The following is a 16,042-nucleotide window of genomic DNA, read 5'->3' as shown; positions in this document are numbered from 1 at the left end:
TATGTGCCCAGCACAAAGAGGACAGGTTTGTTAATCGACCAGCAATTTCTGCTACACAGAGAGTCGATGGAGGGTCATGCACTTTCACCAGCTCCGCCTGGAAATGGCAGCATCATCTGTTAACAATCAATGGAGGCAGCGAGATGGAGGGTGTCCCTAGACTTGCTGGAGTGGGTGGATGTTACCTGGCTCTACCTCCTCAGTGAGTCTGCTCCCTACTGGAGCTAGGATATAAACAAGTGGGAACCTGAGCTGGTGGAAGGGAACCTTCTCGACTCCCTCTGCCGTGGACGGTAAGTAGCCTAGCGTGAACTGGCTGGAGATCAGGAGCTGACATGTCCACAGGACATCATGGGATTCTGAGTGGAGAGAGCCAGGCATCACTTGCTTCTTACCTTCCCTTCCTGGAGGTGTGTTACTCCTCTGTGGCAGGGGCACTCACCTGACCTTTGTGGGGTTTGTGGGTCATCACTTGTCTCTCCAAGGGAAACCTTCTGGAACCTCGTAGGATGTAGGTCATGGATGCTGGCTCAGTCTTCTCTCTGCACCTCAGTTTCCCTCCTGCAGTGGTTCCTTCCTTGCTGTCTCACTGGCAGGTTGTGATGATTAGAGATGACATCTGACAAAGGACATCTCTCCACTTACCCTGTGTTACTGCCAGCCCATAAACTAGGAAACTTTACTCTCTTGGAAACACGAAGGAAGATTCCCCTTTGCGCTGCTTTCTGTGGCCCCTACCCCAGGGGGTGGGTGAGTTTTCTGATTGGTGGAATGGTGAAAGTCTGATAGCCATTGGTTCATGTTTCTCTTTGTCACCTGGCTTCTTGTTGGCTCATTTTTGGGATGAGCCTCACCTTATGGCCCTAACTGGTCATCCCTTGAGGACAGCTGTGGCCCTCTAGGGTGGAGTTGGAAGGAGGGAGCCCATGATCATCCAGCTGCTCTGCATGCTGGTTCAGAGAAGAAAATGTAGAGAGCCTAATTTGGCCTCAAGTTCAAGTTCTTTTCTCTAATCCAGCTTCCTGAATAATAAAGTGGAGATTTTGAACTCTCTCTCCTGTTGTCTATTTTTAAATTTGTTTGGAACCCAGGAGAGATGGGCTATGAATCACTGGTACCCTCCAGAACCCAAGCAAAATACAGATTTCCCAGGACTGATGAACTGGCAACTGTTAGTCTGTTTGGTATTAGGGTGAAAGAATGAGGCTACTTATAGCTGTTGAACTGGCTCATCTAAGTAGTCTTAAGGTTTCATTCTGAATTGAAGGTTTTAGTGGTTAAGATAAGATTTCACAGTAACAGTGGTTTTCTCGGTGGGAATATTCATCCCAGAACCACCTGAATTTACCTACTGTGTTTTATGATGCAATTTATTTCATAGAATCATAAGACTCTAGGTCACAGAGTTCGGCTCTCACAGTTGATTGTGAAATTTCCTTAGACGTCTCCTCAATTCGTCCAGCCTGTTTAGTCACCTACAGTAATGAGGAACTCACTTTGTCACCGGGCAGTCAATCCCATCAGCTCTACTTGTTAGAATGTCCTTTGAACTGAAATGTGCCTCCTGGTGGTTTCCTTCCTAAGTATGCTCTCTTGGTCACCTTTATCAGATAGCTATTGCCACAATAAGGCTGCCTCCCAACCCAAGAGGAAACTCAGTGCTAAACGACAGTCAACATTTACTCTCACTCATGGGTCTGAGCATCGGTTGTGGGTTGGCTTGATCTGTGTTGGGCTTGTTGGCCTTGTGGCTGTGCTTCTAGCTGCCTGGGTGGCATGACTTGGTTCTTCACTATTGGTTGAGCTCTGTTCTCCTCTACATGTGACTATTCTCAATCCTAAGCTGAAAGGGGCAGCAGCCACCTGGGGCGCATTCTTCTAATGAAAGGGGGCAGTAGAGCAAGAGGGCAAGCCCAGCGAGGCAAGCACGTTACAAGCCTCTCCTTGTGTCATTCTGTTAACATCCTGTTGACCAAAGCAAGCGCAGCCCAAGGTCAAGGGAGGGGACATACCCTCTGCCTCTTCTTGTAGGAGCCGCGAAGCCAGAGGCCAAGGACACGGATCCAGGGAGAGATGAAGAACTGGAAACAACCATTAAATCTGTCAAAGCAGCTCCACAGAGGCTCACTTCCTTTCTAGGAGACAGCATTTTCAGTGCTTGAAAATCAGTCATGTTTTCTGCAAATAGTAGTAAGAGCATAAACTTTGAGGTTGGAGAGCATCTGAGTCTCTTCCTTCCCTGTCTGAGTGGCCCAGGGAGAGTCACTCAATCTTTAAATAAAATGAAAATCCTCTATCTCCCAGGGTCATGCTGAAGATTAAATTGAATAATATATAAATAAGATACTTAGCATCACACAGCTCTTCTTTACGTGCTTAGCAAATATTACTTCCCCTCCATTCCAGGCTCAACACCTTCCAGTTGGTTCTTACATTTCTTCAGGGTCTTCTTTGCGTATTTGAACATACTCTACTTTTTATATGTCCTCCTCTGATATATTCCCTGTACTGAATACAAGGCTCCAGGTGGAATATGTTGGAACGACACCTCCGGTATTGTAGAGTTCCTGCTTCCATTGAGACAACCCAAGCTTGAAGGAGGTTATATTTCACCTCATTTCACCCGTGGAGGTTGCAATTCACTACATTTCTGGGTTTTTATTCCATGCTTCCTTCAGGAGCTGCTAGATGTAATGTTGTTTCTGTAAATATTTATAGACTATTTCTACTTTGTAGAAATACTTCATACATGTTACCATCTCTTAATTCTAAAAACTGCCTTGTTGAGTAGGATTTTTTATTCCCAGTTACAGAAGAGTGTGCTCAGCTTGAGAGAGGAGATGTGGCTTCCTCAGGATCAACCAGATCCTTTAGAGTGGCTTGATTTCTGGCCACCGTGTTTATGAGTGTGACTGGTTCTCTGAAGGATTTTCTTTTTCTCTCCTTGTCTCTACTTCCCACCCCCTTTATGGGTCTCCAGGATCCTTCATGATGGTGAACAGCTCAGGGAGGGCCTCTGGCCAGAAGGCCCACCTTCTCCTGCCGACGCTGAAGGAGAATGACACCCACTGCATCGATTTCCATTACTACTTCTCCAGCCGCGACAGGTCCAGCCCGGGGGCCTTGAATGTGTATGTGAAGGTGAACGGCGGGCCCCAGGGGAACCCTGTGTGGAATGTGTCCGGGGTCGTCACCGAGGGCTGGGTGAAGGCAGAGCTTGCCATCAGCACCTTCTGGCCACATTTCTACCAGGTATGGTGTGTTACCAGAGTTTGATTTTTCAAAAAGTAATAATATATCTACATACCTCTTGCCCTGCCTAGAGTTTAGAGTTTAGGTTCAGAAAGGGCTTCATTTACTCACTCACTTGTCCAGCTCATGTTTACTGAGCTTCATCTCTCTCCAGGCCCTGCAGATGCAGAGGCGATCCAACACATCCCTGCCTCCCTGGAGATCATGGTCTGGAGACTGATATATAAATAAACAATTGCAGTACAATAGGATGCATGTGGGCTCCCCAAGGAAAATAAACATTGAAGCCTTTTGTAAAATAATTGCTTACAACAATCTGATGAGGCAGATGCTATTGTTATCCCTATTTTACAGATGAAAAATTGAGGTTCAGATAGATGAGATAATTAGTCAAAGATTACCCCTGGGGAAGAGGGTGTTGGAGGTCAAGGCAATTAGGATGGCCTCTAAGAGGAGATGACAGCTAGGCTGAGTTTTGAAGGATGAATAAATAATTATTGAAAAAGGAAGGGAAAGGCATTGGAGTTGTCAGGGTCATGCCATGGGCTGGGGGAGTGAGTGAGAGATTTTGGCAGAGTTTGGAGACTCTGAGTTCTTTAAGGGTAGGTTGCAAAGGAGACATTTTGGGAGCTAAGTATGCAGGGGCAAGTAGGTCATGGGGTCTTCAGATGCCAGGCTAAGGAGATTAAATTTAGTCTACAGTAGTGCTACTCAAACCATCTGTGATGGAAGACCATTTTGTCCCCCTCAACTCATTGTGGACCGATACTTTCATAAACCACAATAAAAATGTCACAGCAATGCCAAATTGCTCTAACAGTTTCTAAACACCTCTCATCTCATTGTGGACTGATAGCATGCATGGCATAGGCTGCCACGAGCCCACGGAGCACACTTGGAAGAGCACAGCTCCAGATCGTCTTGGCCTGGGATTGTTGAAAGTTTTTTTTTTAAACAATGTTATGAAGGTTAATTTACATATCATAGAATCCATTTATTTTAAGTATGCAATCCAATGATTTTTAATAAGTCTACTGAATTGTGCAATCATCACCGTAAACCAGCTTTACAACATTTTCATCATCTCAATAAGATCCCTTGTGCCTATTTGCAGTTAATTCCCATGCCCAATGTTGGAGGGTTTAAGTAGGAAAGTGACATAGTCAGATCTGCATTTTGGAGAAATTTCTCTACAGTCTGAAGTAGAAGCTGGACCTGAGGGTGCCGAGTTACTGGCCGGAAGATTCTTAGACATCCTTCAGTTCAACGTCCATGGTACAGTTCTTTCAGATGTAGTGTGAAAGCAGCCACAGACAATATGTAATGAATGGATATGGCTGTGTTCCAATAAAACTTTACATACAAAAACAGGTGGCAGACCAGATTTGGCCTCTAGGTGATAGTTTGCTGTTCCCTGATGTAGATGATAAAGCTGAGGTCCAGAGATGGACAATGAAGTCCAAGAGCACAGAGCAAATCATTGGCAAAGTTGGGACCAGAACCCCAATGTCCCAGCCCCAAGACTCTCCTCCTGTATCACTGAGTATAAATATTAAGTGGTGTAAGCCCACGGTTACCCCAAGGAGGCCTTAGGGTTCCAATTAGAAACCCCCTATCTTTAGTCCAACACAAATGGGTGCAGGATGGGGTCACGGGTGCAAGTATAATGAGCAGGAAAAGTGGCCCAGGAGAGGGCCAGTCCTGCTATTGGCCATGCTCTTTGATGGAGTATAGAGGGAAGAGAAGGACATTTCTTGGGTATCCCCAATGTCCCAGTGTGCTAAGCATATTGCCTCTCATTTGATTATACAGTATAACTCCCATGTTGGGTAGCAATGTGTCCTGTGATCTTGAGTAAGGGAAATTATTGGTAAATTGAGGTCCCCATAATCCTGCCTAGGTCCTTTGGCTCCAAGCTCAGTTTCCTGCCTTTAGGGAAAAAAGCTTTCCCATTCTGAGAATCTTCCACTTATTAGCTGTGTAATGTTGGATGCATCCATCATCATTCTGAACCATAGTACTCTCATTTGTAAAATGGAGAGGGTAATAGGTTCAATGAAAGGTTCTTCTGTGGATTAAATGAGAGCATATATATGACATCATGTAAACCTTGCAGTGGGCCTCAGCAATTGTTGGAAGGAAGAGAGGAGGAAGAAAGGAAAAAACAGAAAAAGAGGGAGGAGCGGGGAGGCCTTCTTTAAAGAAACACCCCTGCGGCTGAGCTGTCCCTGCTAATCTCTGAGCTGGCCTTGTGATAAGCAGCCTCTTCTGGGAGAGTTTTCTGATTTCCAACTTGTTGGCTATTACAGCATCATTACCTTACATTACATTTCCCCTGCTCTGAGCTTCATGGTGAAAAAGCCACTAATGTGCTAAGAGCAGCAGTTTAGAAAAGACACATGTGTCTCTCTGTCACACACACAGCCACTAATGGGTAGTCCCATGGCCACACACACAGTGGAGCACACACAGGTGTACATGCACCTGCATGCTCCCAGACCCACCACACACTCAGGGGCACCCACGCCCCCATCCACATACATCTAGGGGAGAGAGAAGGGGACAGACATATCAGGAGATTCAAAGACACTTGCAAAATGGATTTTAAAATTCACCATACCCCAAGCTCTGGTCCTGCATGTATGATTCTGTGGACTAAATACAATTTTTGGTGTTCAGCAGTCTGGGCTTCCGATCCTGGCACCTTATGTATTCATTTATTAAAGTCATATTTCACAGTCCTAAAATTGACTTTTAGCTCTCTAATAAACAGGGAAATTTCATCTTTCTTAAGTGGACTTTCTGCAGCAGGCCTTCAGCAGGGCCTGGTGTGGGAAATGTCCCCCTGCGTCCACCCCACTCCTGCCTCCTCTCAGGAGGGCAGGGGCCTGTCAAATGACGTTAAGCTGTGCTTCAGCTCGCTGCCCTTTTCCAGGTGGTATGAATTCTATTTCATGTTTTTAGTGGTTCTGAAGTTTTCTGTCCCAAGATTTAAAAAAATAAAAGAACTTTTATTAATTTTGCAGCCACATGCTCACTCTATGCTGCATCATCTGCCTCGGTGAAATGACCTTTCATTCAGCATTTGTAAGTGCTGTGTTGACCCCTGAAGTTTAGGACTCCCCTGACTTGGCCTCACCTGGACTTGAAGCCCCGTCCCCTTCTCAGCAGTCCCTCTGCCATCAGACACTCTGTAGGTTTCGTAACTTCATGCATAATTCAAGAGGGTGCATCACAGGAAGAGGGCCACTCTCCCGCACTTGGAACTCAACCTTATTTCCTCTCTCGTCTACCCACCCCTCTCTCTAAGCAGCAAACCCTCCTCCTTGTCTTATTCAGCCTCCTTGGGCTGGTGTGGGAAAGAGTTTCTCTCTTGATTTCACCCTAAGCCATCCTTTCCCATGAAAAATGTCGGTCTTCCTCTTCCTACGAAGAGTTTTGGTGAGCCAACAATTCTTTATCTCTTATCTTTTGAGAAAATGTCTGCAGCCCCTTGAAATTTGTGCTGTACAGATTCTCTGCTCAGGGACCCCAGAAGGCGAGGGTAAGATGCCAGCTCCCATAAGCCATGTCCTGACAGATCCACATTCTCCCCCAACCGTGCACACCACCTGCTTTTTGGAGGAGTTGAGGGTGACTCATCTCTGAGCTTCTCTTGGGAAATTACTTCCTGGCTTTGCCCAGCAAGTCATGCACAGGGAGAGGTTTGTGCCTTTCTGTGCAGGCCTCATCCCCGGACACCAGGAGGTCCCTAGGGTTCTAGGGGCTGTGACATGTGCAGTTCACGGGACGTCCACTTGGCAGAATGTCCTGCAGAGAAGTTGGGATTCCCAGTCTAGACCTTCTGCTCCAGTCCCTGCCCCCCAGGGCCCCTGCCTCTATACACTGGCATGGCCTACTTCTGCCCCCCCTACCTTGCCCGCCCTGCCCCCTGTAAACAGACAGTGCTGGAGTGGCCTACGTTATTCTTTACCCATTCCTCTGGCTCTTTTCCCATTCCTGAATTTCATTCCTCAAGGGCCTTGGTTTGAGTTTCCTTGTGAGTATGCTTCACTTGAAAATGACTATTTTCCCTCTCCTCATCACACCTGGGTATGTCCTTCTATCACAGAGGGTCCTGGTGTCACCTTGTCCCCTTGTGGTGTCTGTCCTGAGGAACTGGAGCTGGCTAGGTACTGGCTGGGGTCTTCCTGACCTGAGCTCCCACACCAGAAGCCCATTGATGGGGTGCTCATCTCCACCTGAGGCTGCAGATGTCTTCAGGGGCATGTGAAGAGAGGACTCCGATGATCCACATTCCCCAGAACTTTGGTGGCCTGGAGCCTGGCCCAGGGGTGGAGCCGCAGTTCTTTGCCCGCCTTTCCTGAACCACACAAGACGGAGCTCTACTCTGCAATTCTGTTTGTTGGAGAGGGCTCTGTTCTTTTTCATCAACAGTGAGAATTCAGGCGGACCCCCACATCTCTCCAGATGTCTGCACATCACTGCTGGTGTTGCTTCCCAATGAGCTGCCCCTGCAGTATCTTGCTGCAATCAAACCTTCTTACTCTGATCGGGTTCCCTTGCACCCCGCCCTATGGCTTCTTGCAACAACTCCTCAAGGCCTAACTGGCATTTGGAGGTCCTATCACTTGGTCAGAAACTTGAGCCATGAACCCCAGCAGTAATTTGCATCGCCAGATTCCCATGCAGAACTGTTAAGCACGCAATGTGGCTAAGGAGGCCTTTAGAGGTTTGGGGCTATATGTGATCTCTAGAGGCTGACCCTGCCCACTTTCTCCTAGTACCCAGTGCTTCTCTGCAGCTGAGGCCTGCCATCCCGTAATATTTTGGTGGCACCTTCCAGCCACCATTTGAGATCTCCCTCTCTGATGCCCGGCGTTGTGCTCCCCAGGGTTGGTCCTTGTTTCTGGAAACAGTCAGCTGGCCCAGGAACTTGGGCCAGCCCCGCTGTGAGAGCTCAGTGTTAGGGGACCTGCCTCAGCAGGTGAGTCAAGGTATACGCATGAGGGTCCAAGCCCATGCGCATGGACCTTCCTTCCTTTTCTTTCCTTTCTAGGGAAGAATGGTGCCCTGCCACTCCCTGGCACTATTTCTGATCCACCCAGCCTTGTATCTGCGTTGTTGACCCTCCACTCCCCAGGCATTGAGGGGTCTATCTCACAGCAGCTAGCGTGTCTTCTTTGCTGAGAAAGATTCACCCTGAGCTAACATCCATTGCCAATCCTCCTCTTTTATTTCTTTCTTTATTTTTGTTGAGGAAGATTAGCCTTGAGCTAACATCTGTGCCAGTCTTCCTCTATTTTGTATGTGGGACACCACCACAGCACAGCTAATGAGTGAAGTAGGTCCACGCCTGGGATCCGGACCCATGAACCCTGGGCCACTAAAGCAGAGTGTGCAGAACTTTAGCCACTCAGCCAGAGGGCTGGGCACTGGCATCACTTTTTAAAAAAATCTAATTCCAGGGTGGCATGCCAAGGACAGGACCCTCTTGGCTCCTGCAGGTTTTGTGAGCATTCTGCTCTGAGCGATCTGGCAGTGATGGGGAGGATGTTCCCCAGTTCTCTTCTGGGAGGTGCTTTATTCTCTGCTCCATCCAGGGCCTGCCCTTTGGTATAAACGTACTATGGACCGAATTCCATGTCTTGTGAGTCTGGGGCCTTCATCAGGGATTCTGTGGACTGTCACAGTCTTATCCATGCTTCTGCGCTTTCTCTCCACTGTCTTCCCCAACTCCCTTGGCTCCTGAAACCACATGTGCCTCTTTACTTCCATCTACCTCCTCATGGACCGAAAGCCCAGCCTCTACCCATTTCTACCAGTCATGACTCACATCAGAGACTGTTGAGTATAGGAACTTTAGTGGAGGTTTAGGGTGGGGGCACAGTGGATAGTCCCATTGGGCAGTCCGTTATTTTCTCCCTCTCCCTAGATCTACCACCATTCCCTTGCATTCTCCCTCTCATCTCCCATCCCTCTCCCCAGAGTAACAGCAACAGTATTAGTAACATTTATTGATATCTTACCATGTGTATTATTAGCACTTTACAATTATTAACTCATTTAATGAAAAACCAGAACATTCTTCCCCTTATTAATTATAGAATATTACTATCTCGTATTTGAGAAACCCAAGTCTCGCCTACCCCAATGCTTTACAAAAAAATCTCCCAAGAGGAATTCTGATGAATGAAAGATTATCTCATTATGGAATTCTTATTTCTTCACAAGAAAGGAGAGAGAACAGTGAACGTATGTATGTTTCACTATCACACATCCTTTCTCCCATGGCAAGCCTTGTGTTCATTCATGGAATATTTGTTAGTTGTTATGATTTAGATTAGATACTGGGTGATGATATGAGAAACAAAGTGTTAGGAGAGTTTAATTAAGTTAAAGTTTGATTAACTGGAAAAAAAAGTCAGAATTCTGCTTAACCAGGTGTTTTAGGTAAAGGAGAGTTGCACTGCTTTTCCTCAAAGTCCAGTAGTGGGCCTGGCCGTGTACTGTGAACCAGGAGACCAGGGCCTCAGTCCTTGGTCCACTTCTGACTTCTTTTCTGAGCTTTGGTAACTGAGCTGGCTCCACCTCTTAGGGCTGTTAAGAGGCTAGATCAAGACCGCATAATAAATGGTCAATATTGTTGACCTTATTATTGTGGTTATGTTTCTCTATTTTTATTGTCATTCAGTCTTTGTTGATAGGGTGCCCCTTCTGGTCAATACCAATCCCTCCACTGGCATCCTGACCCCAATTGACTCCTGTCCCCTCTAGAATCCTGTTTCGTCGATCCCTCATCCCCTTCCTTGTATTTTATGCTATTTCTCTGACTCATTCCTCTCTATCTAAAATTATGTTCCAGTCTCTCCCATCCTAAAAAATCCTCTACTGGGCTTTCAAACACTTGGCCTTGGGCCCTAGCCCTCTTCTCTGAACTTTCTGCTCTGTCTTCCAGGGTGACCTCATCTAGTTCTATAGCTTTAAATGACCTTTCGATGCTGAACTGCCACATTTGTAGCTTTCATCCTAAATTACTCATGAGCTCCAGAAACATAATGCCAGCTTCCTACTCAACATATCCGTTAGATGTTTAGCTGACATCTCAAACTTAACGTGGCCAAAAGAAGTCTTGACATAGCCCTGCCCATGTACACACGTTCATCATGTCATCTTCCCTACATCAATAAATGATACCAGAATCAGCCTAGAAGCTCAAGCCCCAAATTGGAGAGTCCTCACTGAGTCCTCTCTTTCCTTCACTCCTCCTCTCTTGTTCTAACAGCAATTATTTTCATCTCTACCTTGAAAATATCTCTCAAACCACAACATCTTTATTCTCTATAGTCACCCCTATCATCAAAGCCATCCTCATCTTTTTTTTTTTTTTAAAGATTTTATTCTTTTCCTTTTTCTCCCCAAAGCCCCCCGGTACATAGTTGTATATTCTTAGTTGTGGGTCCTTCTAGTTGTGGCATGTGGGACGCTGCCGCAGCGTGGCTTGATGAGCAGTGCCATGTCTGCGGCCAGGATTCGAACCGACAAAACACTGGGCAGCCTGCAGGGGAGTGCGCGAACTTAACCACTTGGCCACAGGGCCAGCCCGCCATCCTCATCTTTTATTGGATGGCTGCAATAGCAACTGCTAGGTCTGTTTATTTCATTCTTGCTCAGCTGCCCACCTCCCAATTTCCAAAGAGCATCCAGAATGGTCTTTTTTAAAATGTAAATTAGATTATGTCACTTCCCTGCTTTAAATCTTTCAGTGACTTAGGAGAAAATTCAAGTTCCCTACTATGTCTTCTAAGACTCCACGTCATCTGACCCCACCCGACACTCTCGCCTTGCCTAGTGCCTCTCTAGCTTACTCACTATATCCCCCACACCACTCTCATTCTTATGTTCCCAGATCATCTTGAGCTCTTTCCTGCCTTATGGCCTTTGCACTTGCCACCACCTCTTCCTTGACTGGCCACTGTCATCCTTCTGGTGTCATCTTAATTGTCTCCTCCTTAGAGTTCCCTCCTGACCACTATAAGTGAAGGAGACCCTCTTCTCCTTAGTTACCCTTAATCAAAATCTTCTGTTTATTTCCTTCATAACACCAATCACAAAATGAGTGTAACTTACATATTTATTTGTTTCATTTCCATCTCCATTCACTAGAATGTGAAGTTTATCAGGACTAGGCACTACTTGTCTTGTTCATTTTGATAAGCCCGGCATGTGCCTCAGTGTTTGGTACAGAGGAGGGTCTCTGTAAATGTTGATGAATGAATTAACAAATGAAGACACTGTTCCTGCTCCCAGTGGACTGAGTTTAGGGAATAGCAATTACAATATGGTGTGATGGGCGCTACAGCAGAGTCACCTTCACACTGTACATGCCTTAGCGAAGATATAACATGTGGAAAGATAGGAAAATATAATGCACCTTAAAGCATTTAATTTTTATTGTAAATGTAAAATCGTTCATATTTATTGTAGAAAATTTGAAAAATTCAGAAATTATAAAGAAGAAAATATTCATCTACCATATTCTCTCTAGTGTCATTAAAAGGAAAAATTTCATTCATAGATTATTACCATTCCTACTTCACCTTTTGTGAATTCCCTCTTGAAGTCACTTGCCGGTTTTTCTTTTAGAGAGTTTATTTTGCTGATTCTCAAGAATCTTTTACACAAAACAGGATATTTACCTTTTAGCTGGCGTATACATTATAGATATTATTCTCAACTTGCCACTTGACTTTTAATTTTGTTTCAGACTTTTGTTAACATACAAAACATACTTGGGCATCATAGTTAGTAAGAAAGTATTGTATATTTAAAAGATATACAATATTTCAATTTTTTTAAAGATTTTATTTTTTTCCTTTTTCTCCCCAAAGCCCACCAGTACATAGTTGTATATTCTTCGTTGTGGGTCTTTCTAGTTGTGGCATGTGGGACGCCGCCTCAGCGTGGTTTGACGAGCAGTGCCATGTCCGCGCCCAGGATTCGAACCAACGAAACACTGGGCTGCCTGCAGCGGAGCGTGCGAACCTAACCACTCGGCCACGGGGCCAGCCCCTACAATATTTCAATTTTAATAAATTGATTTTTAAGCTTTTGCCATTAATTTCCAAATGTGAATTTGGTTAGAAAACGTATAGACCCAAATCTATACAATTTCTTCTTTGAGGGTTTTTAGAAGTTATACTTTAGACTTTTATATATTCTTTTGTAAATAATCAATGTGCTTTTGAACAGAAATTTCATTCTCTCTTTATATTCATTAATATATGTCTGGTAAATACATTATTGTTCATTTTATATACATACTTGGTATCTTTATTTTTTCCTATTTGATTGGTCAGAGTGTAAAGCATGGGTTAATGTCTTCAAATACTATTTGTTTTTCCATCAATTTCTCTTGTAAGTCTATTGACTCCTGCACTTTTTTTAACATAACCATTTTAGTCCACTTACTGGTGTTTATTTTTCTTTTTGGTTTAAGTTCTACTTTGATGCTTTTGTGTTATTTTTGCAATAACTATTTTCTGTTTACTTGCATTTCCTTGTTATGTGTTTGTTCAACTTATTATTCTTAAGGTTACTGAGTCATTCTGTTTTAGGTGTTTAGCTTGTAGCATACCTTTAGACTTTGCTTATTTAGACAGTCTGAAGGCTTTTCTCTATTTTAACACGTTTATATTTATTGTCACAACGGAAATATTTTTTCATAATTTTGTAATTTTTATTGCACAATTTGAATGCTTTCATGCTATTTATTTTTAAATGTATTTTCTGTGTATGTTCTTTTTTTAAAAAAATTTTCTAATAGACTTTGCTTTTGGTTTCCTTTGAATTATTAAAAATATAATTAGATGCATAATTCTTTATAGTAAGGTCTTCTGTGGACTTCCTCCTCTGCAGGATGAGGCAGCTATCACACTGCTGTTTCTGCAAACTTTCCCCCTACCCACTGCACAATTTTGTCTGTTAAGTCTCTTGGAAGGACCCTGCAATCTTAGTGGATCCCTCTTCCAGAGTGGTTGTCATGTTGGTGCCAGCTGCTCTATGTTTGGTGTGACTGTCATCTCCAAGTCACTTTACATAATTCCCAGGCAGCCACCTGTTGTCTCAGTGATAGGTCTTACCACCAAAGGAAGCTGCCTCTTCACAGCCGTCACCACCCTTTCCACCAGTTCCCTGCTCACTTGTTATAGCTGTTGGAGCGCTGAGCCCCACTGAGACCATTGACCTCTGAATCCACTAACCTAGAGTGACCACATGGACCACAAAAAGATCCCACATGGAGCTTTTCCCATTGATGACATCACCCACCATGCATTCCAGCCACAGACTTACACTGAGGAGTAAAAGATGGAAGGGAGGGGGTCCGTTTCATAGGCTCTTGAGGTTTTAGAGATGAAAAGCAACAAAGATTTGAACCAGAGTAGTGGCATTGCTATCCAATTGGTTTTAACCTAGAAAATGGTTACTTCATGTGGTTCAATGTAATAGCGGAGATGGAAAGACATGGGCAGATTTGAGAAATACTAGGAAGACAGAATCAAAATGAAAATGAATGTGAGGAATGAGCAGGAGAAGTCCAGGCAGAGGCCTAAATCCTAATCTTCAGTGACTGGGTGGGTCATAGTGCAACCCACCAAGGACCATGTTTCAGGAACGATGGCCTGTTGGGCAGTGAGGGAGATGGTTTGACAGGAAAGCTGCTCAGATCTGCTGCATACAGCCTGCGTTTGAGGATCTGTATGATATTTAGGTGGAAATAGAGATCTGTGAGCTGGATAAGTGAGAATGATGTTCAGGTGAAAGGTCTAGAGTGGAGAGCTGGGCTTGGGGATTATCAGTGAATTGACAGCCACTGAAGGAAGTGTGTGCAGTAAAAAAATGAGTAAAAGAGGCCCACACTTAAAGGGTGGATGTAGGAAGAGAAGTGCTTACCAAGAAACCTATGGTAGAATAGTCCCAGATTTATGAGAAAAACCATGAGAGTGGAGTGTCGCCTGAGCCTAATGAAAGACCTGGAAAGGAAGAAGCTGTGAACATAGACAACCACAGAAAAATGGTCAAGTATTAGTAATAATTATAGCAAACATTTGTTGAGAATCTACCATGTGCCACACATTATTCTAAGTAGTGTATTAACTCCTTTAATCTGAATAATTACTCAGTAAGATAGACTACAACTACAGATGAGTAGGTAACTTGTCCAAGGTCACACATTAGTAAGTGGTACAGCCAGGACTGGAACCCATTCTGATCCAGGGCCCAAATACTACACTGTCTTCCCTCTTAAAGTCAGATAAAGATTGAGAAATATCTATTGGAGTTAGCGTCTAAGAGATTATTGGTGTCTGCCCTGAGAACAGTTTTGGAGGGAGTATTGGAGAGACAGTCTAGATTATAGTGGACTCAAGTTTTGCAGTGGGAAGTAAGGAAGAATTGAGAGTGAGTGTAAATAAAACTATTGAGAATTTTAAATGTGATTGAAATACAATTGAACTATACTAGAGACAAACCTGATGCCAAAGTGTCGCTTTTAAAGAATAAGAGAAGCCCAAGCATTTATGAATGTCAAAGTCAGGGATAATAGGGAGAGTTTGAAGATACAAGAGAAAAAGAGAGAACCAAAAGAACCAACAAGCTGAAAAATGCAGTAGAGGTAGGGGTCAAGAGCTCCAGCATGCCTTGCAGAGAGGAGGCAGTGGTTGGTATGGATGCAGTAGGTTGATGGGTCAGAAATTAGAAGTCAAGCCTCCCTTGTCCTTTTGCCTCTTGAAGATGTGGGTGTCTGCTGGGATTGGGTGGGTGGGTGTTGAAAGAGGAACATTTGAGTGGGGTATAAGAGTCGAGAAGGCAGATTTGCAATAGGCTTTGCCACGGTTGAAATAAGGGTAAGAAGGAATTGGGGCTTTAGATGAGAATGGGATAGGTGATTAGCCAATGTTTGGTGGCTTGTTGAGAATACAGGGGGACCAGGCAGGCTTACAGGTTCTAGAAAAGTTGAGGTCCAGGGTACCATTTGAGCCGGAGGAGCAGGTTTAAGAGGAGTGAGTTGGGAGAGGAGTGTTGGGTAGGAGGCTGAGCCAAAGTACAGGAGGATGGAAGTTCCAGTTTCTGGAGTGGAGAAGGATGAATATGAATGTGTGGCCGAAGCTGATTGGAAGATAAGGCCATAGGCATTAGGGAGGTTAAGGGTGTTGGTCATGTTGTCCACACAGATATTCCCATCTCCCAGGTGAAGATAGAGGTTGGGTGACAAATAAACTAACTGAGTTTTAAATCATTACTGAAATAAGCAGTTTGGGTGGGAGTCAGAAGGGAGAGTTCAAAGAACTTGTTGCCCCTGGGCTCCCGGATACCAATAGTTGTGCATGGGGCTTATTTTCCAGATGTGTTATTAAGAAATTCAGATGGAAGATGTTCCTCGGGGATGTAGAATCAAATCAGGATAAACCCTCCTTGGCTTATGGTAGCTTCCAAAGTAAGCTTCTCCCTCACCCTTCATAAGAAAGTTGGGATATTAGGAAGGAATTTTTCTCTGTGCTTCACTTGAAACAATGAGACAGGTGCAGATTGGGTCTGCAGGCCATATTCCGGTGTTTTCCTTGCATCCAAGCGTTATTTCTGAAATCCATTAAAAATGTTCCATGTGGCTGACTCTTCTTCTGCTAGTCACCAGAGTGTGGCCTTTCTACCTTGTTTTGAAAATCCAAGTCAATTGCCGGGGTAGCGTCCTAGGCTAATGTAAGGCTTCTTTGGGTGGTTCTGATGGGAA

At 44.5% G+C, this 16,042-nt stretch overlaps 1 protein-coding gene across 15 annotated transcripts in view; it reads left to right on the top strand.

Annotated features, from left to right (window-relative positions):
- The window catches only part of PTPRT (protein tyrosine phosphatase receptor type T), a 1,011,807-nt gene that overhangs the window by 344,750 nt on the left and 651,015 nt on the right, over nucleotides 1-16,042 (top strand). For 14 of the 15 annotated variants that reach the window (XM_070485943.1, XM_070485942.1, XM_070485946.1 and 11 more), the window contains one exon: nucleotides 2,981-3,252. The exons of the other annotated variant lie outside the window; for it this stretch is intronic. In XM_070485943.1, the coding sequence (XP_070342044.1) occupies nucleotides 2,981-3,252 (272 nt within the window). The remainder of the gene's footprint in view (nucleotides 1-2,980; nucleotides 3,253-16,042) is intronic. 15 annotated transcript variants of the gene reach the window in all.

The sequence above is a fragment of the Equus asinus genome, chromosome 15, assembly GCF_041296235.1.
Source record: "Equus asinus isolate D_3611 breed Donkey chromosome 15, EquAss-T2T_v2, whole genome shotgun sequence".
NCBI classification, from domain to species: Eukaryota; Metazoa; Chordata; class Mammalia; order Perissodactyla; family Equidae; genus Equus; species Equus asinus.
This window is presented reverse-complemented; position numbering and strand designations above follow the sequence as displayed.